At 43.0% G+C, this 26,710-nt stretch overlaps 2 protein-coding genes across 4 annotated transcripts in view; one reads left to right on the forward strand and one right to left on the reverse strand.

Annotated features, from left to right (window-relative positions):
• Positions 1 to 4,028, forward strand: part of ugp2b (UDP-glucose pyrophosphorylase 2b) — a 21,479-nt gene extending 17,451 nt beyond the window's left edge. For all 3 annotated transcript variants that reach the window (XM_061690398.1, XM_061690399.1, XM_061690397.1), the window contains exons 7-10: positions 866 to 1,063; positions 2,099 to 2,341; positions 2,586 to 2,690; positions 3,501 to 4,028. In XM_061690398.1, the coding sequence (XP_061546382.1) occupies positions 866 to 1,063; positions 2,099 to 2,341; positions 2,586 to 2,690; positions 3,501 to 3,608 (654 nt within the window). In that variant the 3' untranslated portion in view covers positions 3,609 to 4,028. The remainder of the gene's footprint in view (positions 1 to 865; positions 1,064 to 2,098; positions 2,342 to 2,585; positions 2,691 to 3,500) is intronic.
• Positions 3,768 to 18,762, reverse strand: peli1b (pellino E3 ubiquitin protein ligase 1b). The gene is made up of 6 exons (XM_061690400.1): positions 18,493 to 18,762; positions 13,690 to 13,819; positions 12,419 to 12,520; positions 10,415 to 10,612; positions 10,159 to 10,347; positions 3,768 to 8,716 (listed from the first exon to the last, which is right to left on the reverse strand). Exons 1-6 carry the CDS (start codon positions 18,570 to 18,572, stop codon positions 8,147 to 8,149), a joined length of 1,269 nt encoding a protein of 422 aa, XP_061546384.1. The 5' UTR covers positions 18,573 to 18,762; the 3' UTR covers positions 3,768 to 8,146.
• Between the last annotated feature and the right edge of the window lie 7,948 nt (positions 18,763 to 26,710).

Genomic DNA, 26,710 nt, shown 5'->3' on the forward strand with positions numbered 1-26,710 from the left:
AGATGTGTAAAGTACATATAACATGATTTACGAGTGATCTGAAAGGTAGTTAGCGTTTCTGACCTGAAATGGTAATCGCTAATGCTAATCGCGATTGCTAACTATAGAATTTAGCATTTTGTGGTCTCCAATTCTGTACAACAAATTTATAACATATACTCAGTACCAACAAATACAGTTTAAGGATCGAAGTCCATCACTCATAAAATAGAATAAAATGCGTGTTAGTAGTAAAAAAATAAACTAAAATTGTAAAACATTTTTTTTAGATTGCGGTGCGATAACTATTCGATCAATAATTAATAGGAGAATCGATTCTAAAAAGATTCAACAGTGACAGCCCTATTCTGAAGTTAGTTTCTAGCGTAGGCTTCAACATTACCTCTAATGCTAGCTTCCAACGTTAGCTTCACAGCCAAGAGGAAATGGTACAAGTTCAATTAAAAGGTTACAAATTTATAATTTACAAAGATACAAATAATGTATATTTTAAAAAATATATAATAAAGTAGCAAATAAGAAAGTCTTAATGGTATTTTTTACAGGTAGCTTCAGTGTTTGCTTCCAAGATTGCCCCCAATGTTAGTTTTCAGCATTCCCTCCAACATTAGCTTGCAATGTTGGCTTCAACATTAGATTAGACCAGTGGTTCTTACTTCTTAATCCTGTTGGAGGAGATTTGAACCCCCGTGAGTGCCTTCACCAAACCCTTCGTAATTGGAAAAAACAATTTTGAGTCTGACCACAGTTTTTTGCCTTCTGTATAGCTTTATGTGTTTTCATCAAAGACAGACTTCATTGCTGTTTGTATAAGCCCAGCAAATACATAAAAAAATAAATCTTTCGTCTCTGGTGTGACTTTCAGGGCGGCACGCTGATCGAGTATGAGGGCAAACTGCGTCTGCTGGAGATTGCCCAGGTGCCCAAAGCCCACGTGGACGAGTTCAAGTCAGTGTCCAAGTTCAAGATCTTCAACACCAACAACCTTTGGATCTCGCTGGCCGCCATCAAGAGGCTGCAGGAGCAGAAGGCCATGGACATGGAGATCATCGTCAACAACAAGGTTACACACAACAACACACACGATAAGAGTCCATGTACAGTAAACCATCGCTATTCGCAAGGTTTAGGGACCAAGTCCTGATGCCCATAGTGAAATTCATGCATAATGGACCAAAAAAAAAAAGTCTTAATTGTCTTTATTAATAGTTTAAACCCTAAATATAGCCCATAGCAGGGATTCCTAATCAGGTGTGCCACAGGAAAAGATCAAATTTCACTTAATTGGTCAGAAAATTATTTATTTACAAATAATAACGTATCTTTCAAAAATGTAATGAAATGACAAGTACTTAATGGTGTTTTTTACAGCTAGCTTCAACATTAGCTTCTGACATTGCTGCCAATTTTAGCTTCCAGCATCTAACATTAGCTTCCAATGTTAGCTTTCATTGTTAGCTTTTAATGTTATCTTCTAACTTTGGTTTCTTCCAATGTTACTTTCAAATTTACCTTGATGTTATCTTCCAACATTAGCTTCAACTTTAGCTATCAGTGGTATACTATTTTCCAGTGTTAGCGTCAACATTGGATTCCAATAATAGTTTCCATTGTGGTCTTTCAATGTTTGTTACTGAAGTTAGATTCCAATGTTACCTCCAAGGCTAGCTTCCAACTTTAGCTTTAATGTTCTCTTCTGCAGTTGCCTTGCGTTACTTCTGACGCTACACCTAAGGAAGTGCAATGTTAGATGCTGACATTAGCTTGCAACTTTAGCTTCCAGCGTTAGCTTTCAATGTTAGTTTATAAAGTTATCTTCCAATGTTACGTCAATGTTAGCTTCACGGTTCGCTTCTGAAGTTGGCTTTCAATGTTAGTTAAGAAGTTACTTTTCATTTGTCATTTCTTCTTACGTGACCTACCAATATTAGCTTTAACGTTAGCTTTATGGTTATCTTCTGAAGTTGGCTTCAAACATTACCTCTAAGCGTTCAAGCAAAGTTAGCTTCCAATGTTACCGACAGCGTTCGTGCTACGGAAGACCAAGGTTACTTCCGACATTAGCAATGTAATGATCTCCTCTGTGGCTTTCGTGCAGACACTGGACGGGGGTCAAAACGTGATCCAGCTGGAGACGGCGGTGGGGGCGGCCATCAAGTGCTTCGACAACGCCATGGGCATCAACGTGCCGCGTAGCCGCTTCCTGCCTGTCAAGACCACCTCGGACCTCCTGTTGGTCATGTCCAACCTGTACAGCCTGGAAGCCGGCTCGCTCACCATGAGCCCCCGCCGGGAGTTCCCAACCACGCCGCACGTCAAGCTGGGGAGCTCCTTCACCAAGGTGCCGCACGAGAAATGTCGTTGAGGGGGTTCGAGTCGGTAGTAGGGTTTCAAGCCATGATTTGGGTTTCAAGCTTGAGTTAGGGTTTCAAAATATGGTTTGAAACCCAAAATAGGGTTTCAAGCCTGGGTTGGGTTTTAAAGTTGGGTTTCAAGCCACTGTTAGGTTTTCTAAGTAGGATTTCAAGACTTGTTCTTAGGTTTCAAAATAGTGTTTAAAGCGTGGTTGGGTTTCCTGCGTTCAGGTCCAGGAGTACCTGACCCGCTTCGAGAGCATCCCGGACATGCTGGAGCTGGATCACCTGACCGTGTCCGGAGACGTCACCTTCGGCAAGAACGTCTCGCTCAAGGTAAACTGCAAACGAAACAACAAGCACGACACTTGAGCACAAATCAAGCTTGGCTGAGAGGAATGGGCACAAATTAACTAACTTTGCAAGACTGAGCCTTCACGCAGTCGCCAAATTTCCATGCCGGACAGCAGGAGTAAGAGAAAAGACGGTTAGGGTTTCAAGCAAATGTTGACGTTTCTAAGTAAAAATTCAAGCCTTGATAAGGGTTTCAATAAGATATTTTGGCATCAAATTAAGGTTTGAAGTCAGAGTTTTGGTTTCAAACTGGGTTTTAAAATAGGGCTTCAAGCCTTGGTTAGGGTTTTAAATGATGTTGCTATTTCAAGCTAGGGTTAGGGATTCAAAGTAGGGTTTCAAGATTGGTTTAGCGTAACGGTTTCATGTCAAGATTATAGGGTTTCAAAAAAATATCAATGTTTTAAATTACGGTTTCAAGCCGCAGTTAGGATTTTCACACAAATGCTTATCCTGGATTAGGGTTTCAACTAAATATTATGGCATCAAATTAAGGTTTCAAGCCACAGTTATGGTTTTCAAAGTATGGTTTTAAATCTGGATTAGCGTTTCGAACAAATATTAGGATTTCAAACCAAGGTTAGTCTTTTTAGTTAGGGTGTCAAGCCTCTGTTAGGTTGTCAAATGATCATTTCAATCCAGTGTTAGGGTTCCAAAGACGGGTTTCAAGCCTGGATTGTTCTTTGGAACAAATGCTAGGATGTCAAAGTAGGGTTTCAAGAAACGGTAAGGGCTTACAAAAAGTAGGGTTTCAAGCCAACGAAAGCTGTTTTTGTGCTGTTCTTCCATCAGGGCACGGTGATCATCATCGCCAACCACGGTGACCGCATCGACATCCCCGCCGGCTCCATGCTGGAGAACAAAATCGTGTCAGGCAACCTGCGCATCCTCGACCACTGAGGCCACGCCCACTCTGGGCATGTGACCTGCCCTCCGCCTGCCTCGCTTCATCCCAGTCGTGTGATCTGTCTTTTTATTTTTATTTTTATTTTTTTTTTTTTTAAATAGGACGCTGCCCTCTGCTGGCCAACAAACGACACTATAACTCTTATGTGATAATATAGCATGATACTGTTATATAATACTTTATATTAATATCAAAGACTAAAGTAATCTGAGCGAAAAGAAGTTCAAGGCCTTTTGTACTGTCTGTACTCATCTCATGTCCCAATATTGTGCATTATAATTTTTTTTTTTGTGTGCTGTCAAACACCAGGAGAGGCCAAACACACACACACACACAGCGACAAGACTGAACGCCAGCAATAAGTGTTGAAGTGTGACTGAGGTCTAATTAAACTGTAATATCATACACTGAAATATGGCTGAGAGGAGTTTTTTTAATCATGTTATAGCACACTGATTAATACTGTTCTGTACCTGACTGGGCTGTCAATTTTTTGACATAGCATAGAAAATATGTAAGTACAACAAATAGAAAGGGGTAGCTTTTCAACCAAGGATTAGGGTTTCAAAGTAGAGGTTTCAAGCCAGGACTAAGGTTTCAAACCATCATAAATGTTTCAAATTAGGGTGTCAAGCTTGGGTTATAGGGTTTCAATGTTGGTTTTTAAGACAAGGTTAGGGTTTCAAAGTATGGTTTCAAGTCGGAGAGTTTCAAACATGGATTTGGGTTTCAAATTCCGTTTGAAGCCAGGATTTAGTGTTTCAAAGTAAGAGTCTCAAATCAATGTGAGTGTTTCAAGCCTCAGGCAGGGTTTCAAGCTTGGGTTGAGGTTTCAAACTGGGATAAGTGTTTCACATTATGTTTAAAGCTTGGTTTAGGGTTTTTAAACAGGTTTAGTTTCAAAGTCGGGTTGCAAGGCAGGGTTAGGGTTTAAAACCTTCTAGTAGGGTGTTGAGAAGTTTCAAGTTAAGAATTCAGATAAGGGTTGGTGTTTAAAATGTTGATTTTTAAACCAAGTGTTAGGTTTTCAAATTAAGGGTTAGGGTTTGTTTACAGGTAGTGTGACTTCCTGACGTACTCCAGTTTTTTATTATTATTTTGTCTGTGCCCAAAAACCACACTCAACTTTTTTTTTTTCCAATTTATTGTTTAAAGTTATTAGAAAAACATTATTTTGCTCTTTTGCACCTTCAAAAAACAAAAAACATTTAGAACGGACGAGCACGTGCGTGTCATGATGATTGACAGGACCGGTGAGGAGACCTTTCTTCCATATTTGGAAAATTGGGCGCGGTTGTGATGGCAACAGGGATGCGCGTGTTTGTGCGCGTGCCACAGATTTTCTATCTTGGGCTCCCTGAGGTGAGCTCGCGGGACACTTCGGGTGCGAGTGTGACGACATTTGATGCGCGACGACGCCAGTTGCTTGACTCGGAGAAATGACAGTTATCAAACGTGACGTCAAACTACTTGGCGGTTATTGATGACATCATCACTACGGGCGGACACACGGTGGACCAAAAAGTAAAAAATAAAACAAACAGGACAGGTCGTCGTTGTACAATAAAAAGCATGTAGCTCCATTTTTGTTCTTGTTATAGTAAACATCTGTAGTTGTTTCCTTACATGTTTATGTTTACTAGACAGCGACGACGTGTGAAATAGTTGAAATGTGTGCGAGAAAAAAAGCCGGAAGTGAAGGAAGCCTGTGCCAAAATGCGGGAGCGTCGGTCGCCACATCTCGCGATAAATCCAAGAGGCGCAATTAGCAAAGACTGATTTTTTCCGTTCGTTTTCAAAGAGCGTTTGAAGTTTTCGAAACCTGTCTTAGGGTTTCAAACAACTGTTTGGGTTTCAAATTTAGATTTAAAGCCAAGATTAGGGTGCCAAATTAGGGCTTCAAACATGAGTTATAGGGTTTCAAATTTGGAATTGAAGCCAATGTTAGGGTTTCAAATTCTGGGTTGAGGTTTCAAGTTAGGGTTTGGAGCCGATGGTTCGGGTTTGAAATGAAGGTTTTCAAGCCTGGGCTACGGTTTACATTAAGAGTTTGAAGTCAGGTTTAGGTTTCAAAGTAAGGTTTCAAGTCTGGGTCAAGACTTTCAAAATATGGTTGCAAAACTGGATTAGGGTTTCAAATTAGGGACTGAAACAATGGTTCAGGTTTTAAATGAGTGTTTCCCTTGTTTGCAACCCTAATCCAGGCTTCAAACCCTAACTTGAAACTCTACCTTGTCTTGATACCTTAATTTGACTCTAACTTGAATTCAAACCCTAACCCTTGTTTTTTGAAACCCTAAATTGCCTTCAAACCCTTGGGTTCGGCTTTCAAGCCTGTTTTAGCCTTTCAAAAAAGGGTTAAGAACGATCATGACGAAAATAAGGGATCATAAATCGCGGTCAGCAGTTTCGTCAGAGGACTCGCAACGAAACGCAACACTTTTTTGTGAGGGCGTCCAAATGATTTGTCGACAGAATGTACATGTACGTTCGTGGATATACAGTAAATGTTTTCAAAGCAATAAACAACTCTGGCATTCGTAACAGTGGTCACAATAATCTTTTCAACTCAGATTTGTTTGTGTGTGTGTGTGTGTGTGTGTGTGTGTGTGTGTGTGATGCTACATGGCTGCGCTGCGTTAAAGGGTTACAAAAGGAGGCGTCACTCGGACTTCCCACAATGCTTCAGGAGGTTTGCTTTCAGAAAAGGGTATTGCTTTTGTCGACGACGGCTTGGACAAGCGAACACAGGACAAAACGTTTAAATACGACAAACACACACACAAAAAACAAGAAAGACGTAACCTCGGGGAAAACAAGCCCTCAGAACACGCAACAATCTGCAAAGTAAAAAGATTGGAAATTGTCTTTTTTTTTTTTTTTTTTTTTTTACGTGAGAGGCCATGTGATGCACTGAGGGTCATAAATAAAAAATAAAAGTTTAAATTCGCGAACGAGACGTACAGGGTGTCCCAAAAATTTTTGTCTTGCCCTACAAATTTTCCCTCTCTTTCGGTAACGCCTAAGATGCCACAAGATGTCGCCAGAGCCCCATCAATAGAAAAGTAGTGCATTGGCGCCACCTGATTGGCATTCAGCTTGTTAGAGAGCAGCAAGTTGTGCAGAGAGTTCGGTGGTGTCTTGAGAGTTCTGAAAATTCAGGTTTGTGAATCACTGTAATGACCACCCGATCCCCGTAGATGGCGGCGTTGCATCGCTTCAGCTTTGCGGTCAGCACAGCTTTTGCGGAGAAGATAAAGATTGGAGAGAAATGCCAACATGTTGGAAGACGGACAAGTTCAGGCACCTCACACTCCTAGAGAGTATTTTTTTGTGTGGTATACACGGAATGTATGTTTTGCGATAGGTATTCGAAAGTGTGTTCCAATCGTGAGAAAAGATGGAGTGAATGACGTACGGCATGTAAAAAAGACAGTGACGTTCAACTCCAGCCATGCGGTGAGTCAGTGTCACTCACGGTGTGTTTCTAAATTGGATATCTGTAAATCTTTTTTTTTTTTTTTGCCATCAAAAGCCCCTTCTCAGTCTTATTTATAGCTTGAGGTGTCATATAAGCAAAAAAATACCGGTGTTTTTGCTGAAACCAGCCCATCTACTGCTGATTACTAAACAATGGAAAAAAGCTAGAAACAAACTTTTTACTTCTGGTGAAGGGTGAGAGTTTACTCTTTCTTTGTGCTTATATTGTCCCGGAACACAATAATGTGTGGGTCTTGAAAGATCAGTTAAAATGCTCGAAGACAGCTGGCAATATGTGGTACACTGCTTTGAAAACGGCTGGCAATGAATCAGTTTAAAATGTGAAAAAAAACAACAACAAAAAACATTTGGGTGCTTTCTAGTATCGCTCGAGTAGCATTCTTATTCATTTTAATGTGAAAAGATGATTAGAGGTACGATTGGGTTATGTAACGCAATTCAACTTTTATCTCAAGGCACCACTGTACTTTTTTTTTCTTCTTTTTTTCAGACTGATTCCAGTATGAGTATTCACCCGTGTACTCACTGATACAAAGTATCTCACTGATTCATCAAACGTTAATGAACCCAAAGACAACTTGTTGGGAACAAAGACCTTCCTTTCTGACGCGCATGATCATTTGCAATGCGTCAAACTGCCGGAGTGTAGCGCAAATTTTGCTGGTAACGGCAGCCTTTACGAGTACCCAATACATTAAGATGAGGCCGCAATCCTGAAATTTCACCCAAAAGCCCAAAATGGCAAATTGTTGGGTAGTATAAGAGTGAGTAGATTTTCTTTGGGAACACCCTGTAGTACGAGAACAATAAGCCGTACTGTAGCTTTTGGTTTGGGATAAATACTGTTGTTGTTGTCGTCACAATCACAAAGTCTCTCCAGCAGTTTTGTCTCGGTGGAAAATATAGAAATCTTTGTCATGAAAAGGAATACTCAAAAAGGTCACTTAAAACTGAGAGCGAGACAACAACAACCCCCCGTAAAAAAACAAAACAAAAACAAACAAAAAAAGACGTCCAAACGCGGCGTCCTCTAGTCCAGGGGTCCTTGGAAGATGAGTCTGACGAAGCCGCGCTCGCCGCTCAGCTGGTGGGCGCAGAAGGGGCAGGCGGCGTGAAAGGTGTGCGTGCCATGCGGCAGCGGGATCTGACTCCAGAAGGCGGCCGTCTTCTCCGAGCAGACGTGGCCGCAGGGGCCGAAGGCGTGGGTGGGCGGCGCGGCGTCCACGTAGAAGCCGGCCTCGCAGCCCAGCCACAGGGGCACGTAGGGCCCCTTGGCGCGGCACATGGGGCACTCGCGCTGCCGCCCGTCGCGTTCCTCGCGCCGGTTGCCCCAGTCGTGGTAGCCGTGCACGTGGCCGCAGCGCAGGTACGCCCACGGCTGCTTCTCGTCCGGCGTGTCCTTGCGCCGCATGGAGGGGAAGGCCAACGTGTTGAAGCCCACGGGGCACTGCGGGCGCGCCGCGTTGATCTCCTGCCGCAGGGCCTCCAGGTGCTTGAGGGTGGGCGTGCGCGACAGACCCTCGGCCGTGCGCCAAAGCAGCGTGGCGCCGCACAGGTCGATCAGGGAGCCGTCCACCAGCTCCTGAGACTCCGCCTCCACCTGCACGTCCGCAAACACACTTTTATTCTATTCATTATTTATACATGTCCTTTTCATATCATTTGATCAATACCTTATTGAATTTCAATTTGAAAACGTTCATTTTACTGATAAGAGTATTTGAATATTTGGCACCTGTTATCCTTCAAACGTTGATCATTGCTTGTAAGAAAAACAATATTCTAGAGTAATATTTTCCAAACTTTTAATGCTAAAATGTCTTTAACGTTAGTTTCATGATTTGCAACAAGTTTTCCGAAGATGCAAATGATACTTTTGGATAAATGTTCCCCCCCTGTTGCTTAATATGCATATTCCATGAAAACACAAATGCATCTTCAAAATTCTTTCTTTTTTTTTTTTTGCTTCATTTACAAACGCTCCATTGTTTTCACTCATGCTGTCTTTACCGTTAATGTCTCTTTACTGTTAGAGTCTCATTGTGTTGTTGAAGTACACCAGAAGGATCTGTGATCTGAAGTGCCAGGATGTGGGAGCCATTTTGGATTCACACAACAGCAGACAGCAAAATAAATGCTGTTATTTCTGAGATATGAATTAATATGTATGCATTTGTGAAAGTGGAAACATAAGCAAGTCTTTACCGTTATTGTGATTGCCTAAAAACAAGAGTGTAATGGGTTTAATGAGTAGTTATCATCATGCACTTGTATCTGCAGAGTTTGAAGGGGCAACACACGTAAATTGTCCGACTTACACATTTCCTATGAAGCCGTGTATGTCTTTACTGTTATGCAAGAAGTGTATTTCAGTGGGCCACCACCATTTGCTCTGTCAATAAGGATTGCCATTAATGAATGCCTAAAATTTGAAATCATCACCTTTAAGCGTGACTGCTTCAAGCATACCCATATAAAACCAAGGCGGCATAAAAAAAATTTCTAAATTACAAGGGTATTTTGTGTGTCTTTACCATTATTGATCAAATTATATGAAAATACGAGAGAATCGTCACCACGTCTACTCGCACGCAAAAAAAATAAAAAAATGGATGGATGGAAATGTTTGGCAAAGCTCGACTGTCTGATAACTGCTTGTGTAGTATTCTTCTAAAGTACACCAGGGGGCAGTGTTACTTTGCACCTCACGCAGTTCTCAGCGATGGCTCCAGCGTCACTTCCTGTTCACGCCGACTTCATAGTAACGCGGTTTTCCAGTGTGACTTTTGACTCTCATCAGCGACAAAAGTGAAGAGATGCAAATTTGCTAGCTAAATGCTAATAGCACTCACTCAGGTTTTAAGGTCAAGTCAGGAGCTGAAAATCCTCCTTGTGTACTAGATGTCAGTGTACCGCCAAACAAATACCTGGAACTTTTGGTGTAAATGCGGCTTACAAGACTAAAAAAAAAAGATGATTTATTGGTTATACTAGACGTAAGCTTTTAGCTCATGTGAGTTTGTGTTTTTCTACTTTGCTCACCATCTTCCCCCGCTGCTGTGCAGAGCGCGTCTCTCGCAGGGTGAAGACGTTCCCGCACACGGAGATCTCGCGCCACACGCCGGGCCTGGAGTCCTGGCTGAAGCCGTGGCGAGGGTGCATCACCAGCACGCCGTTGGTGGTCAGGCCGTCCATCTGCCCGTCGGCCGTCTTCCACTTAGCCGCTTTCTCCTGAAACAAAAACAACAAAGTACGCACTCGAGCTTTGGGTTTCCGGACGGCGGCGGCGGCTCCTCACCCCGAGGAAGATGTTCTTGGACGAGTCGAAGCCGGCCGCGTAGATGCGGGCGGTGTAAGGCGGCGTGCGCTGGCACATGATGCGGCAGGCGAAGCGTGAGATGGTGCTCTGGACCGTTTGGGTGTCGCCGTTGCTCGGGCTGCCCACCACCGTGTCCGTCACCACGAAGTCTATTGGGCTCTCCGTGGAACGACCCACCTGGGAAAACATGGACCAGGGACCAAAATGTCACCAGTACTACTAATTAAAGTAGTACTACTGTAGTGGCCACCATTTTGGGGGAAACAAAAATTAGTCAAAAGTAGCCTAGTCTCTTTATCTACCCTACTTAACCTAAACTAACCTACCCTAACCTACTAAATCACCCACTAGAGATGCACCTATACAGTACCTCTATTTCCAGACAGAGTACGAGTACAAGTACCAATTGTTTGAGTACCGGTACTTGATAATGCCATCATGTCTTGCAATTGTGATGCAAAACGTGTTTTATTTTATTAAAATTATTATTATTTTTTTTTGGACAGACGTACATTATCTGTGCAGATACTGGTATCGGTACCACGACTGTACTGTATCGGTGCATTCCTAACACCCACTCAACCTACCCTGACTAACTTTTCTAACCTAGCCTAATGTACCAAACTAGCTACCTACCAACCACTCTACCTACCTGGATTAGCCAACCCCATCTACCCAAACTTAACTACCAACCCTAACTACACTACTTGCCTTGTCTAAATCACTCCTACCTACCTTGCTATCTATCAAGGTGGTAACAATTCCACATTTTCTTCACGTTTCACTTCCCACTTTGTTGCAATGGCAACGTGTCCCAATACCTTTGTCCATATTGCACACATTTGACTTGAACTTTTTGTGTCCTCTCGACAGAACTTTAGCGATAGCTGGTCGTCATGGCAATCATTTCGACAAAAAACAACAACAACTTCCCTTCCTTCCTTCCTTCATCCAGCCATCCCTCGTCTGCAGTTTATCTTTCATGCGTTGGCTCTCCTGTCGGCCGCCCTGCAGCTTAACCTCTGACATCTCCATGAATATGAAACACATTTTGGAATTAAATTTGCATGCGCCGCCCCGGCGGAGAAGTCGCTTGACCTATTTTTTAATTTTTTTTTTTCTGGGCCGAGCGAGCGAGAGAAAGAAGAAAGAAAGCAAAGACGCCTTCATCTTTGTTTTGATGTCATTTCTGCTCGATTAAGACGTTTAGCCGGGGCGCATTTGGGTCAGACTGGGAAAGGACTAAAAACTGAAAACAACAACACAGTCAGAATGTCAAGTCAACAGTGTACAGTCACTACATCCCATAATAACCATGACGAGGGGGGCCTCTGTGTTGCCCCTGACAGTGACATGAATCACACGTAAGTGTTTCGCGCTATCGTCAAGGTGACGTTAAAAGGCACTTTCAGCAATGTTGACAAAATTGTGGCGGAGGAGGATTAATAATGAATTATGTTGCATTCGGCTTCATTAATAAAAGAAGACTTCAAAGTAGCATTGACAGAACAGAACGGCACGAGTAGGTAGTAATGCATAACATGGATAGTGGCGGTGTGGGAACTCTCAGCAACAGATATAGACAGACTATCACAATACTCACATGCATATACCACATGGGTACATTCTTTATTCGCAATGAAAAAAAAATAATCCATCTTTTGATGGCTTAATAAATGTGATAAAGTACAGGCTCGCTGTTGAGGGCATCCATATAGCCAATCGCTATAAATGTACCTGTAATCTGTTATTTGCCGTTTTTGTGCTCAGGCTAAAGCCACACGGCCAAGGAACTATGTTGACTTGGGCGGAGGAGCTTCATTTAGTTAGGCCATAGCGATGTCTAATAATAAAGTCATTTGGCGCCATCTTGTGGCAATTACAGGCAAGTACACATCTTTTTTTTTGCATGGGTGTCAATTAATCATGGATTTTCGCTTGTTCACAACAAGGCTGGCGTGTGTGTGTGTGTGTGTGCGGTACCTGGAACATGTCTACATTGCTGTCGTGTGTGTACTCCACCACCACCGTCTGGGCTCTGGACAGCGTGTATGAGATGCTGTGCTGGTCTTTGTTGCTGATGGCCTAAAAGTGGGCGGAAGACAACGCACGTTGAAGACCTCCCCCCAAAACAAGCAGCGAGGGTCCGGCGGCAGTCAAGACAAAAGGGAGGTGAAGAGTTCACACGGTCGCTCTACGGCGGCGACAGTGAAGCCAAAACATCTCGGGACCACCCGCAACAGAAAGACTCTTCCAGACAAGTGAAGTGACCTCAAAGCCTGGCTTCTGCTGTGTCTCCACAGCAAGTAAGTGTCTATTAGGCACAAATGTCAACACACGCTGCGTTTCACCAATCATATGCTGGAAAACGCTGCCATTCCTCCAGATCATCCCTTTACAAGCCTTTTTTGGCTCTCTAAACATGTTCCATTTCAACGTTATCGTTTCAGCTTTCCTAAACTTACACTCAGCCTTGGACACACACGTACACAGGGAAAAGACCAAACCTTTTTTAAAAAAAAAAAAAAAAAAAAAAAAAAAAAAAAAAAAAACGATGTTGCATAGCCCGTTTCTTTGGATTTAGAATGTTTTCCCCATAGGAAATAGCGGAACAAGGCAACCTGTCGCCAGGGTAACACTTTTATTCACTGTACAGTGATGCCTTGAAATACGAGTGACCCGACTTGCACGTTTTTGGAGATACGAGAATGGATGTTTGAACTGAAATGGTGAAGCAACTCGGCTTTACACGATTAGGATTTTTGGTACCGATTAGCGAGTTTAAAAAAAACGATAACCGATCACCGATCCGATAACATGATGGAGGAATGTGTCTATTTAAATGACCTGTTCATTTACTGTATATACTTGTATACTTAATTGCTCCAAAAATTATATTTACAATAAATAATGTATCTCTGTTATTCTATTTATGCCAGTGAGGCATAGTGACAGACAGAACCAATGAATGGTCTTCTATTAGATGGCAGGAAGTAAATAAATTATATATAATAATTTAATAATTATATATAACAACACAAAACAATATAATAATTGTTTTGTGTTGTAAAACTGCATCATACTGAGATTTGTTTCTAATATCTTTAGCCGCTCAAGATGATGGACAAAATAATAGGAACAGCTCCCAGTACGATGCGGTGCGGGTGTACACCTCTAAAAACTGCAACCACAAAAGATAGTGTAAAGGTTAATTACACACTGTGTGTGTGTGTTTGTGGGCGTTTGTGTGTCACCTTGGCAGCCTGTGGAGAGCAGGCGACGTGAACCGTACTGGGTTTGACTCCGTTGGCTTTCGGCCGTTTGCAGAGCGCAAAGCGGCTTTTGCGTCGGCCTCGATCGCCGTTGGGCAAAGAGCCATTGTACCTGCACGTACACAAACGACGACACAATGGGACAAAAAAACAAACAAGTGCTTCTGTTCCTTGGGAGCATGTGTGTACGCTCGCACACGTTTTTTCTGTACTCACGTGACCCTAACCCAACTTATAGAATGCATCACAAACAGCAGCTTTAACTTTACAAAACTCTCAAAAGACAATAAATTATAAATGTTATGAGGGAGGGACAGACGAGTAACCCAAAAAAGCCTCAAGAGTGGTTCAGTTCACGACACATTTGATTGCGTTTTCCTCTTAAAGATTTCCAAAATATCCCAATGTGCTATTTCTTTTTCCACGACCTGTTGTTGGGGTTCAAGGTGCGGTGGCGGTGGTACGCACGTGGAGGGTGGCGCGAAAAGCAATGCTGTCTGTTGATTGCTTGACAGAAAATTGAGATCCGTTACAATGAATTCATTGATGAGAGGAACACAAATACAGTAGATTAGTAGTGAACTGAAAGGAAATGGACTGGAATGGACTACTCCAAAAAAATATATATTGATACTTTTGACACTAATTAGTTGAGGCTATGCATATCATTAACAGGAAGATAGTGGAAAGCAAACTATTGAGATCTTGTGTGAATGACATGCAATTGGTAGGAAATATTTTTTTTCTTTATACTACACTATTCTTTATACTGGGTAAGTGTGTAATGTCGCGTAATGGCAGAGCGTAAACGGAGTCATGCGTGGCGCTATTTCAGCTTTACAATCAGCCAAGAAGTGCTTTGTGATTGGAGTGGAGGGTAAAACTTTTTCTAAAAAAATAAATAAATAAATAAAAAATTTTTATTTTTGTTTATTATATGGTCTTGCTATATTACAGATCTTCACCTACTGAGGGTGGGTCTGAAACGTCTCCCTCGTGACAAACGGGTTCACTGTAAAGCAGCAGTCATCCTAAAATCACGTAAACAGTGAAACGTTTGGTATTTTGCTTAAGAAACGTTCACTGGAGGAAGTCAAACTGCTGACTTTCCTATAACAAGTCACCCACTGTGTCCCCTGAGCCACATTTCGGTGTGTCTATAATGAAAGCAGGCTTTTGTCATTTGCAATTTTTTTCTTTGCCTTTACATCATCTAAAGAACCACACACTCGGGGGGGGGGGGGGGGGGGGGGGGGGGGGGCACAGCGAGTGGCACTTTTGAAGGGTGCGTAAGCAAATGACTGGATACTCCCTTTAAAGAGCTTCTCCGAGGTTTGTTGTGACTTAAGTCCACAAGCTCAGCTGGAAGTGGGGAAAAAAACCTTCACCGCACCCTCCTTCTCGTCATCGTCAGCACGCAACGCACACCTTCACGCCAACACCAACACAGCGCGCTTCCTTTACGTCCGCTCACCTCCTCATCCCAGCCTGCAAGCCTCCTACATTGCAGCATGTATGTTATTTAACAACACGCGTGTACGCATGTTGCGCGTGTACGCATGTTGGTTTCACAGCTGACTCAAACTTTGCTGGTCGAAACCGGTGTTGTCACGCCGATGACCGTGGAAATTTTCCTCAGTGGAAAAAGCAGTAAAAGGCGGGTGGCTGCTCTTCTTTAACCTCTCGAAGCTTTTCCACTTTGCTTTGCTGTTTTTTTGTTTTTTTTTAACCACCAAGGGCTTTTTTGGGTTCTAGGTCAGGCGGACGTTTTTAAAAGGGTTGTCACAGTCGTAGCATCATGTGCTCCAGAAAGAAATATCAGCATTAAAGACAGTGAGATCTTGAGTTTGATCCCAAAATTTCAGGAAAATATGCAAGCTTTGAAAGAAACAGTTTTTTTTTCCATCTCGGAGTCAGCTTGTCTAGGTGACAGGGTGAGCGACTGGGTGTGAGTTGTGGGTTACAGCAGCTTCTTGAGAGTGTTCTCATTTTTTATTTGTGCGTCCGACTGTTTGACCCCTTCAGAAAATGGCTGAAAGTACATACAGTACCTAAATTTCTCCTTTTATTTCACCTACCTTTTTGTGAGTAGTGTATTTGATTCATTTACACATTGGGCTTGATTATACTCATTCGCTGATTTGACCACTGTTGTATATTGCCACGGGAAAGTTATTAGAACACGTAAAGAGGTCAACTCCACAAGTCTGCTACCCGCATGTAGATAAAACAAGTATGCACTTAAGTTCAAGCCCAAAAGGAGAACCACATTAACACACCAAGGAGTGACGCGTCGACGTGCGCGGCTTAATAAATAAGTGTGGCCTCTCGGGACTGTGCTGTGCTACATATGTGTGACTCCATATTAACATAGTAATTGCATCTACACTTTCATGTATATGCTAATGTGTCCCCTCCATTTGTATGTATGTGCGTGCGTGTGTTATGTGTGAGTGGGCCAATCTTCCAAAACAGAGTTCACACAATCATGAATGGAGCTCACGTAGAGAGAAGATTATAATATATATATAAATCTTGTTCGGGCCCGAGCCTGCTGAGCAAAGTCTCAAAAAAGACATAGGAAGTCTACCATTTGAGTTTTGAAGTGGCTATTTAACGGTCATTTCCATTTTACGGTCATTTCCAGGGGTCGTTGGAATACGAACACATCCTTGGGAATTTGTCTGTTTGCTACCAAATTTGTGCCACCAATACGAGACAGATGGACGATGCTAAATTACAAACAATCAGTTTTCGTCATAGCATGTAGCATGGCAGCAGTTTTTGATGACTTGCCACAAAAAATAAAATAATAATAATAATTGAAAAACAATTCAGCGGCTGAAGCCAGTATATCTTAGGCACACACAATTTGTTAATCGAATAATTTAAATAATTACATTACAAAAAATTACATTACTGCCATGAAGCTTCGCAGGGATCGTTTTCCCCACACGACTAACATGCAGAATGGCTAACAGTTAACCGCTAGCGAGGCGCTAATCGGAGCCAAAAACTGACTCACACGTCACTCACTGAGCCTTTTAAAGCCACACACTTTCAAAGTTACAGATACTACAGTGTAGATAGAACGTGAGGATTTGAAGCAAAAAACTAACTAGACGGATGAATGACGCTTAACTGAAAAGAATTTGAGTTTCCACCACGGCGTATGGGTGCAGCATGGCGGCAACGTTTAATACCTTGCCATAAAACACACAAAAACCTCGTAATACCTCTTTACAGCATGTATGTATGCTTTTAAAGCTTTACATGTGGCTTGCTGCTGCACTCCATAAGGAGACATTCTTAACCTTTGAACTCACAGCTATTGTTTGGATCATGTTTGCTCGCACCGCTGCTACCCACGGGAACGCGGGCTCGAACCGTCCGCTAAGCTCGGCGCCGCCCCCGGCGAGCGACCCTGCCCCGTCGCCATGGCGATGTTCTTGCCATGGTTACGCCTCCCAAACACTGAGCGTGGTTACACAGGAACGTTTTTCGACCCCGCTGGACGTGTTCTCGGTCAAACAACAAAAACAAGGACGCTTCCTGACGTGCCGTCGTCTGGGCGGCTTCACTCTGAGGCTCCCGAAAGACGAGTTCCATCTGTGCTCACTTCCTGTGTAGTGTAGAAACAAACAGCCGCTAATGACAATGGCTGCGTTTTCTCCTCTTTGGACCACAACATGTTGTCACATGGTTACAACAACTTAGCATTTGGTCATAATATGTCAGGGAGGTCATTATGCCTCTGACTAGCCTGCAACACTGCTGCATTAGAGCCCTAATAGTATCCTATGATTGTAACTGTCATATGATAGAAGTGTAAAAAAAAATAATTAACCCAGGTTTTTTTTGGGTTCAGGAGCCCTTACAGCAGAGACATTTTTACAAGGACCCATCATAATCAGAATGCCAATTAAATATAAGCACCACGTGCACGCCTAAATGCCATATGAATTATAAAGTTGCCTATTTTCGGGGAAAAAAATGTCATAATGTTATGAGAACAAATTCCCATGATGGAGAAAAAAAAGTTGCGATCTTATGAGAATAAAGTAGTATTTAAAAAAAAAAAAAGAAATCGTAATCTTTACAAGAACAAAGATGTTTTGTCAGGATAAAAAGAAAAAAGGAAGATTTTTCCAGAATAAAGTTAGTAATAAATTATATTATGATATTAAAGTCAGCTATAGGTGCAACAATTAATTGTATTATTACACTGGAAAAGACACCTTTATTCTCCAAAAATAGGACTATACTCCCAAAAATATGGGACAATAAGACTTTTTTTCTTGAGATAAAACACCTTTTGTTCCTGTTGTTTATGTTGTGGTACATCAGTCATATCTGCGCTTTTAATTGGGCCAAAGCTAAAGTAGGGAAGAGTAAATAGTTGATGTATGTTTTATGGGCGCGCTTTTCCAAACTTTTTTTTCACCACTAATGTCTCCTATAACCTGTCCAACTCAATTAAAAACACAATCTTTTTGAGAGAGAAAGTAAAAAAAAGTGGTTGAAAATGTGTGCACACCCTCTTATAACTGGAGATGTGGTTGTGTTCCGAATTAACCAATCACATTCAAACTCATGACAAACAGAAGTCGGCTCACACCTGCCACCATTTCAAAGTGCCTCCGATTAACCCCAAATAAAGTTCAGCTGCTCTTGAAGGCTTTTCCGATTCCAAACCACCACCCCTATGCTACGGCTTGCGGACCCCTGGAGATCCGGGGAAACCGAATTTCACTGTACCGCTTGGTGTAAACGGGTGCTGCTTACCCAAGCACAATGAGCTCTCCATACTTGACTGGCACTTTGATGGAAGTGGTGCAGATGTTCTCCTGCTCGGGGGAGTACATCGGGCTCGGCTGATGGATGGACGTCTGGCTGGGCTGCAGCGGAGGGGTGGGGGGCTCGCGAGGCAGATAGGGAAAAGGAGGAAGCGGGACAGGGAGTTGGGGGTGGTGCTGAGTTAAGTGGAACACGGGTGGGAGAGGAGGAAGAGGAGGAGGAGGAGGACGGGGAAGGGTCAGCTGAGCCTCAGCTCCAGCCTCTCATGCTTCAGGCGTCCGTCAGTCTTGCCCTGCAAGGGAAGAAGGGACGTTAGCAACAGAATTGTTACTCTGAGTCCAGCTTGTTTCTAAGGCGCTCCTCAGAAACGGGAAGTGACGCCCTCTTTCCGTGACGGTGACACAGTGCAGGTGTCCGTGTGGTTTCCTGAGTGGCTCGCTCAGGCGCAAACAAAGTTTTCAGACCTCCGCCAAGGTCCAATTACATCTTCATACTGTAAACACAACGGTGCCTTGACTTACAAGTTAAATTTGTTCCGTGACCAGGTTCAGAACGCAAAACATTTGTGTCATCTTTCCCTGTTGATATGAATGGAAATGCCATTAATCTCTTCCATCATTCAGAATTTTTAACTCAGTTCACCACTCAAAAAAATGAACTAATTCATAGTTATTTTTTTCCAAGGAAAATGTGGAAAAAGGCCTCTAAATAGCTCAAATTCAGCCAAAACATAGACTAGAATAAAACCATTTTAATCCCACGATGGGAAAATTCCAAATTAGGATTTATAAATCCCCTGCATGCATCACAAACTGAAGAGGTGCGGCTGACTCTTATTCCAGCGTGTGAACGCTGCATTGACGAGATCTATGTTTGGCGTATAGCAGCGGTAGTCAACTCTAAATGGATCAATCACATGCGATGCGGCGAGGGAGGTGAAATATCACCCTGGGTTTCAGCGCATTCATTTCAAACAATCTTCATCCTAGAAATGCAACATTGTGCTGCATCACAAGATGAGCCACAAAAAAAGTTGTTTTTTCCGCAAGGAAGTGGAAAGTTTAGTTTGGTCTAGACTGACTTCCCCCCCAAAGTTTAAATGCGGCTAAAGTGCTGATTTCTTGCCTCCAATGTCGTTTAAAATGTATTTTCAATTTTACTCTCAAAAGGGTTTGCATTCCTTCTGACCTCCAACAACTTTCTAAATCATTAAAAAATTGTTCGTCCTTTTAATTCAAGAATAAAAAGTCTTGATTTCTCCATTGTTTTCATGTAATTATATTAATTTCAAGTTCGAAGTATTTTTTTTTACCTAAAAAGGAATCTAAGAAAAATTCTTACATGTCCTATGTAATTCATTTTATGTATTAATAAAAATATTTTATTTATTTATTTCATTTGCTAATAAGTTTTAAGTGTATTCTTTAAAACAATTAGTTTTTTCACAATTTTGTTAAATAATAATAAAAAAAATTAAATCAGAATCAGAATCATCTTTATTTGCCAAGTCTGTCCAAAATACACAAGGAATTTGTCTCCGGTAGTTGGAGCCGCTCTAGTACAACAGACAGTCAATTTACAGAACACTTTGGAGACATAAAGACATTGACAAAAAACAATTGTGCAAAAAGATGCAAAGTCCTCTAGCACTTAGAGCAGTTCGAATGACTAATATTGCAATAGTCCGGTGCAATGACCATTGTGCAAAGGGCGCTGAGACTTCAAGGAGTGGATGCGGTTTAAAGTGACGAGTAGTGCGATCATCTGGGACAATGTTGGTTGTGCAAATGTTACAGATACTCCTCAATCAGTGTGCAAATGGAGCAGATGCTACTCTGGCATGAGTGGCCAGTATATGCAAATAGTGCAGCATGGCGAGACAACTACAGTGAGTGCACGAGTAATACATAATTGGCCCCACAGAAATGTCACAACGAACTCAAAGTCAAAAAAATTCCAGCTTGTTGTAATGGAATTATAGGTTAGGTGTTTAAGAAGTTGATCGCAAGAGGGAAGAAGCTGTCGGAATGTCTGCTAGTTCTAGTTTGCGTTGATCGGTAGCGCCGACCTGAGGGAAGGAGCCGGAAGAGCCGGTGACCGGGGTGCAGACGGTCCGAGAGGATTTTGCACGCCCTTGTCTTAGTTCTGGCAGCGTGCAAGTCCTCAATGGTGGGTAGGGGGGTACCGACAATCCTTTCAGCAGTTTTGATTGTCCGTTGCAGTCGGAGTTTGTCCTTTTTTGTAGCAGCACCAAACCAGACTGTGATGGAAGAACACAGGACTGATTCGATGACCGCTGTGTAGAACAGCTCCGGTGGCAGGCCGTGCTTTCACAGAAGCCGCAGGAAGTACGTCCTCTGCTGGTCCTTTTTGAGGACGGAGTCGATGTTGGTCGCCCACTTCAGGTCCTGAGAGATTGTAATTCCCAGGAACTTGAAGGTCTCGACGGTTGACACAAGGCAGCCGGACAACGTGAGGGGCAGCTGTGGCGAAGGATGCCTCCTGAAGTCCACGATCATCTCTACCGTCTTGAGCGTGTTCAGCTCCGGGTTGCGTCGGCCGTACCACAGCTCCAGCCGCTCCGCTTCCTGTCGATATGCAGACTCGTCACCGTCCTCGATGAGGCCGATGACAGTGGTGTCATCTGAAAATTTCCGGAGCTTGACAGTCGGGTTCGCTGAGGTGCAGTCGTTCGTGTAGAGAGAGAAGAGCAGCGGAGAGAGGACACAACCTTGGGGCGCCCCAGTGCTGATGCTGCGTGTGGATGAGGTGGCCTCCCCCAGCCTGACCTACTGTGTCCTGCCCGTCAGAAAGCTGTAAATCCACTGGCAGATGGCAGGTGAGACGCTGAGCTGGAGAAGCTTGGTTGAAAGGAGTTCAGGGATGATGGTGTTGAACGCTGAGCTGAAGTCCACGAACAGGATCCTCGCGTAGGTCCCTGCACTGTCGACGTGTTCTAGGATGAAGTGCAGTCCCATGTCGACTGCATCATCCGCAGACCTGTTCGCTCGGTAGGCAAACTGCAGGGGGTCCAGCAGGGGACCTGTGACACTCTTGAGGTGGTCCAGCACGAGACGTTCAAAGGACTTCATGACCACAGATGTCAAAGCGACAGGCCTGTAGTCATTCAGACCAGAGATTGCAGGTTTCTTGGGGACTGGAATGATGGTGGAGCGTTTGAAACAGGATGGAACTTTGCACATTTCCAAAGATCTGTTGAAGATCTGAGTGAAGACTGGAGCGAGCTGGTCCGCGCAGACTTTGAGGCTGGATGGGGACACATGGTCCGGTCCTGCTGCTTTGTTAATCTTCTGTTGTTTGAAGATGCGTCTAACATCCTCTTCATGGATGGTTAACGCAGAAGTCAGAGGTGTGGTTGTGGTCGCGGGTGCAGCCGGGTGGTGTGTGGAGTGAAACTGTCCTTTTCAAATCTGCAATAGAAGGTATTCAAGTCGTTGGCTAGTGTGCTATTGTTCTCAGCTTGGGGGGATCGTCGCTTGTAATTAGTCAGCGATTGGAATGCACGCCAGACTGATTTTGAGTCGTTCGCGCTAAACTGTTTTTCCAACTTCGCTGCATAGATCCTCTTTGCAATGTTAATTTCTTTAGTAAGGTGGTTTCTAGCTCGATTATACAGGGCCCTGTCCCCGCTCTGATATGCATCTTCCTTAGCTTGGCGAAGCTGCTTAAGTTTAGCAGTGAACCACGGCTTGTTGTTGTTGAATGTCTGAAATGATTTTGTTGGTACACAAACCTCTTCACAGAAACCGATATAGGATGTGACAGTGTCCGTATATTCATCCAGGCTGCCAGCTGAATTTTCAAAGACACTCCAGTCTGTGCAGTCTAAACAGCTTTGAAGTTCCATCTTGGCTTCATTGGTCCACTTTTTGACTGTTTTCACTGTAGCCTTCGCACATTTAAGTTCTTGCTTGTACATCGGTATTAAGTGAATGAAGCAGTGATCAGACGAGCCCGGGGCTGCACGAGGTATAGCACGATATGCGTTTTTTACCGTAGTGTAGCAGTGGTCTAAAGTATTATTTTCCCTGGTAGGACAGTCGATGTGCCGCTTGTATTTAGGGAGTTCGTGGTTGAGTTTAGCTTTTTTAAAGTCCCCAAGAATAATGAGGGGTGAGTCCGGGTGTTTTTTTTTCAATTTCGTTGACTTGTTCGGCGAGCGTTAGCAATGCGGCGTTCGTGTTAGCTTGCGGTGTAATGTAGACTCCAGCCAGTATAAACGATGCAAACTCACGTTGCGAGTAGAATGGTTTACAGTTCAAAAACAGCGACTCCAAATGCGGCCTGCAGTGTGTGCCGAGCACCGTGACGTCCGTACACCATTTTTCGTTGATATGGAGGCATATCCCGCCGCCCTTCGTTTTCCCCGATGATTCCATGTCGCGGTCCGCTCGATGAATGTTGAAGCCGGGAAGCGTGACGGCGCCATCGGGTACGGCGTCGCAAAGCCAGGTCTCTGTGAAGCACATGGCCGCGGAACGTCCAAAGTCTTTACTGGTCTTTAACAGAAGATGAAGCTCGTCCATTTTGTTGGGTAGGGAGCGTACATTCGCGAGGTGGATCGACGGGAACGGCAATCTGTGTCCTCTCTTGCGGAGTTTCACCTGAATGCCGGCTCGTTTTCCTCTGTGGCGCCGCTTCCGCCTCCATGCGCCGAAAACCGCGGACGCCGCTCCGGTGAGTAACTCGGGGGAAAAAACTGAGCGGATTTTCGAAAGTTGGTGACAGAAAGTCCGGAGTAGCCTCCTTGATGGTTCGCAGGTCTCCCCTTGTGTAAGTGAGTCGTGTAAGGTCTCCAAAGACGGACGAAAAACACAAAAACAAAGACAATACTAGAGAGAGCGTTACCGAGGCGACCACACTGGTAGGCGCCATCTTGTCTTAAATAAGTCACGTTTATCAGCACTTTTAAATGTACATTTAATATATTCATTTTACTACAAATCAAATTATTGAGAAATGAATTTCAAATTAATTATATATTTTTTAACAAAAAAAAAAATTTAAAACCTTGGACTCCCCAAATTGAAAGATTTTATTTTTAACAAAAATCTGTCAATGGTAACTGTTAATTTTTTTTAAATAACATTTTTAAAAGAAAGTTTCTGACTTCTAAACTCCGATGGTGATGATAGTGTTTAAGAAGGAGCATGGGAATCTGCAAAAATAGCGTCGTAATTATACAAGTGCGTATTGTGTGGGCATGCGCTTGTGTGCGCACACACCCTTGACCTCGTCGTGACACGCAGCTCGCTGCTTAGTGACACACACACACACAAACCCACGCATAAACACACACAGCGGTCCAACAAAAGAGAAGGCCGAGAGACTTTGCAGGCGAGCGAGGTCGGCACACTGATGACAGCCACAAAAGCCACTTGACACCCGCCAAGGCGACACTTGGCCAATGTGGACAGCACTCTAGTTTAATATTATTATATGTATTTTATTGACTATTTTTAACCTTATTCTTATCTCTAGAGTGAAGGGAAACTCATATGACTTGCAACCACAAAAATGAGAAATGCAAGGTCAACTGAAATGTAGCCCACTGGGCATCCTTCAATTGTTTATACTATACAGGATAAGTATCTAGTTTAGATAGCATAAAACTGTTAATAATAATGCCAGCACAAATGAGAGTAAACTAGCTTTATGCAGATCTATTTTTGGCAATCCGGCACAGATGCGGCAATATTTACCGCCGCATCCGCCCCCGAAACTACTACCGCAACCAGAAAACACCCACACAATTAAAAGCAACAATACTTGCTTAGAAAAGGAATGAGTGCACTGAATTTGAAAGTGGTCCAACTTAGACTGTGACTCATGTTCTGCGCACAAAAAGATACCTGTGGAAATTATAGCAGCAACCCCTGAAGAATTGTTTAAATCTCGATTTAAAACCTGTTTCTACAATCTTGGATTTGGTTAAAGCACAGCTAGTATGGAACTGGTCTCTTGCCCTGCCTAACCTCCTGATATCTGCATTTTGGCCTATTTTACTGCCGCTTCTCCTTGGTTCAGAATTTTTTTTTTTAAAAAGCATGAAACCAAGCATTTACCATCATGCCTATGCACAATTGAGTGTTAGACAATTTTGACTTCAATGAACCTTACAGGCGTTATTTTTTTTTAATGTGGGAGGAAACCAGAGTACCCGCAAAAAACACCCACAATAATGGGGAGAACATGCAAACTCTACACAGGAAGGCCGAAGCCCTGATTCGAACCCCCAACCTCAGAACCGTGAGGCGGATGTGCTAACTACTCATACAATGTGCCGCCGTATTCATTTTTTATTCATTTATCTCATCAAATGACTGGTCGATTTTTATGAATTAAACTCACTTGTTGAATTTGTTGTGTTTTAAATCTTGTTTTATGTAAACGTTCAAACATGACATGGGCAAATTTGCTATTAGGCTAACGAAGTATAAAAAAAACATTTTTTTTCTCAATTCAGAATCTAGGAGATCAAAATATACAAGTGCTTTTACAGATAACATTTAATCTGCTTTGCTGTTTTTTGAGACGTGACGGCATCGGCATGATTATTTGCTAGATAGCAACAGCAGGTCAACGTGAGAAACCAAACGTAGACTCTGATCTTTGCCCGATCTTGAAGGTCATTTGCGACGTTCACCACATCCTCAAACACTTAAAAGGTTTTCAGCCATTTTGCGCCTTTTACGATTCCCTTGACGTCCTGGGCGGCTTGATGAACACCACTGCACGCTTTGACCCAAAACAGCAGCAGGAACTCACACATGATCTTCACGTGTTTCATCTTCACGCAAGAACAAAGAGTCGGCTCGACTCCGCGTGAAAAGATGCCCGCTGAGATGCTTTTCACACGAGACCGAGGAACACGTGACTTCAATCGAGAAAAGAACCTACACTATAAGTCGTATTGTAATTCAGTAAGTAGTAGTGAAACAGATGTCAAGCATGTGGGTGAATCCAGCAGTCAAAAGTTCAATTTAATCAAATTAAGTATGACCATGTAATGAATAATCTCTACCTGGTGAGCCTGGTGAGCTGTTTCAACTCACGTGCTCTGTATTGACTTTCAAATGAGAGCTACTGGCGCAATAGTATTTCCTTCGACAACAAGGAGCCGCTAAGTGGTACCAGTCGGCTGATCCACTTCATCAAATTGATGTAACAACAACTTCTTTTGTCCGAGTCTGGAATTCCGTGCACCCTCTTTGGCCCGTGTCCTGTTCTGGAAAGCCGCTTAAGTCTTTTAAAGCCTCGAGGAGCCTTCAAGGAAAAGCTACTAGAACGGCTTACCAACTCAAGACACGTTTTTTTTTTTTTTTTTTTTTTAATATGTAAATAGTCATCTTGCTGATTAGATTAGGACATTTATCGTCTGATAACTTGCGCTCAGTGGGGCAAATAAAATAACAGTTCCAGACAGTTGTGTTTCCTTCTCGACATAATAAGGAAGTGTTTAATTCCCTGACGACGGGCGCTAATACTTCCAAGACGACGGAGCGCTCGGGAAAAATCACTCATTGTTGACGCTCATGTTTTGTTTTTTGTTAAAAAAAAAAAAAAAACTAAAATAAAATTTTAAAAAAACCACACATGGAGCTTGCGGGGCGCCTCGCTTCTTCCGACGAAGGATGTTACGATTCTGAACAAAAGGGGAAACATCCCGCTAATGGTTTCCAGACACGGCGACAATAAAAGTCTGAGAGAAGACCTGAGGACAGCGGAAAATGGCCACCGATGCCACAATGCGGGAAATGAATGTAGCGAGAATCACAGCGGCCAGACAGATAAGACTGCATTATCAACACTGGACAGGCGCTGCGCATCCGTGAATGTGAGCTGCGGTTTGGGGAAAGGAGATACAGAATAACAAAGTATAGAACCTAAATGTATGTGGTGGGCTGTTATGGTGGGCTAGTGGAACTCGGACAGAAACGCTTCCATTCACGCAGTTAGACGGCTAAACATGATTGGTAAATTTATTAAGAATTGTGTTTTGACAAAAAGGGGCATTTTTCAAGAGGAACCACTGATTTTCACATTATCTGTACAGACAAAAATGTTTATAGAAATGACAGAAATCTTTTGGCCTGAAAAAAACTATATTGTGGCCATCCGTGGGGGCATCACAATAAGTTCTTACTAGCGGTGGTAGGCTGTATTCAATTAGCTCATTGTGTTG

This window comes from Phycodurus eques, chromosome 11 (genome assembly GCF_024500275.1).
Source record: "Phycodurus eques isolate BA_2022a chromosome 11, UOR_Pequ_1.1, whole genome shotgun sequence".
In the NCBI taxonomy this organism is placed as follows: Eukaryota; Metazoa; Chordata; class Actinopteri; order Syngnathiformes; family Syngnathidae; genus Phycodurus; species Phycodurus eques.

Bases quoted from the DNA above. Each gene is read 5' to 3' on its own strand.
- peli1b (XM_061690400.1), bottom strand. From the start codon at position 18,572: ATGTACTCCCCCGAGCAGGAGAACATCTGCACCACTTCCATCAAAGTG. The intron at 13,820-18,492 runs GTAAGCAGCACC...GTGTACGTGCAG, and splicing joins GGAGAGCTCATTGTGCTTGG to GTACAATGGCTCTTTGCCCA. The intron at 10,613-12,418 runs GTACCGCACACA...ATGTTTTCCCAG, and splicing joins GCAATGTAGACATGTTCCAG to GTGGGTCGTTCCACGGAGAG.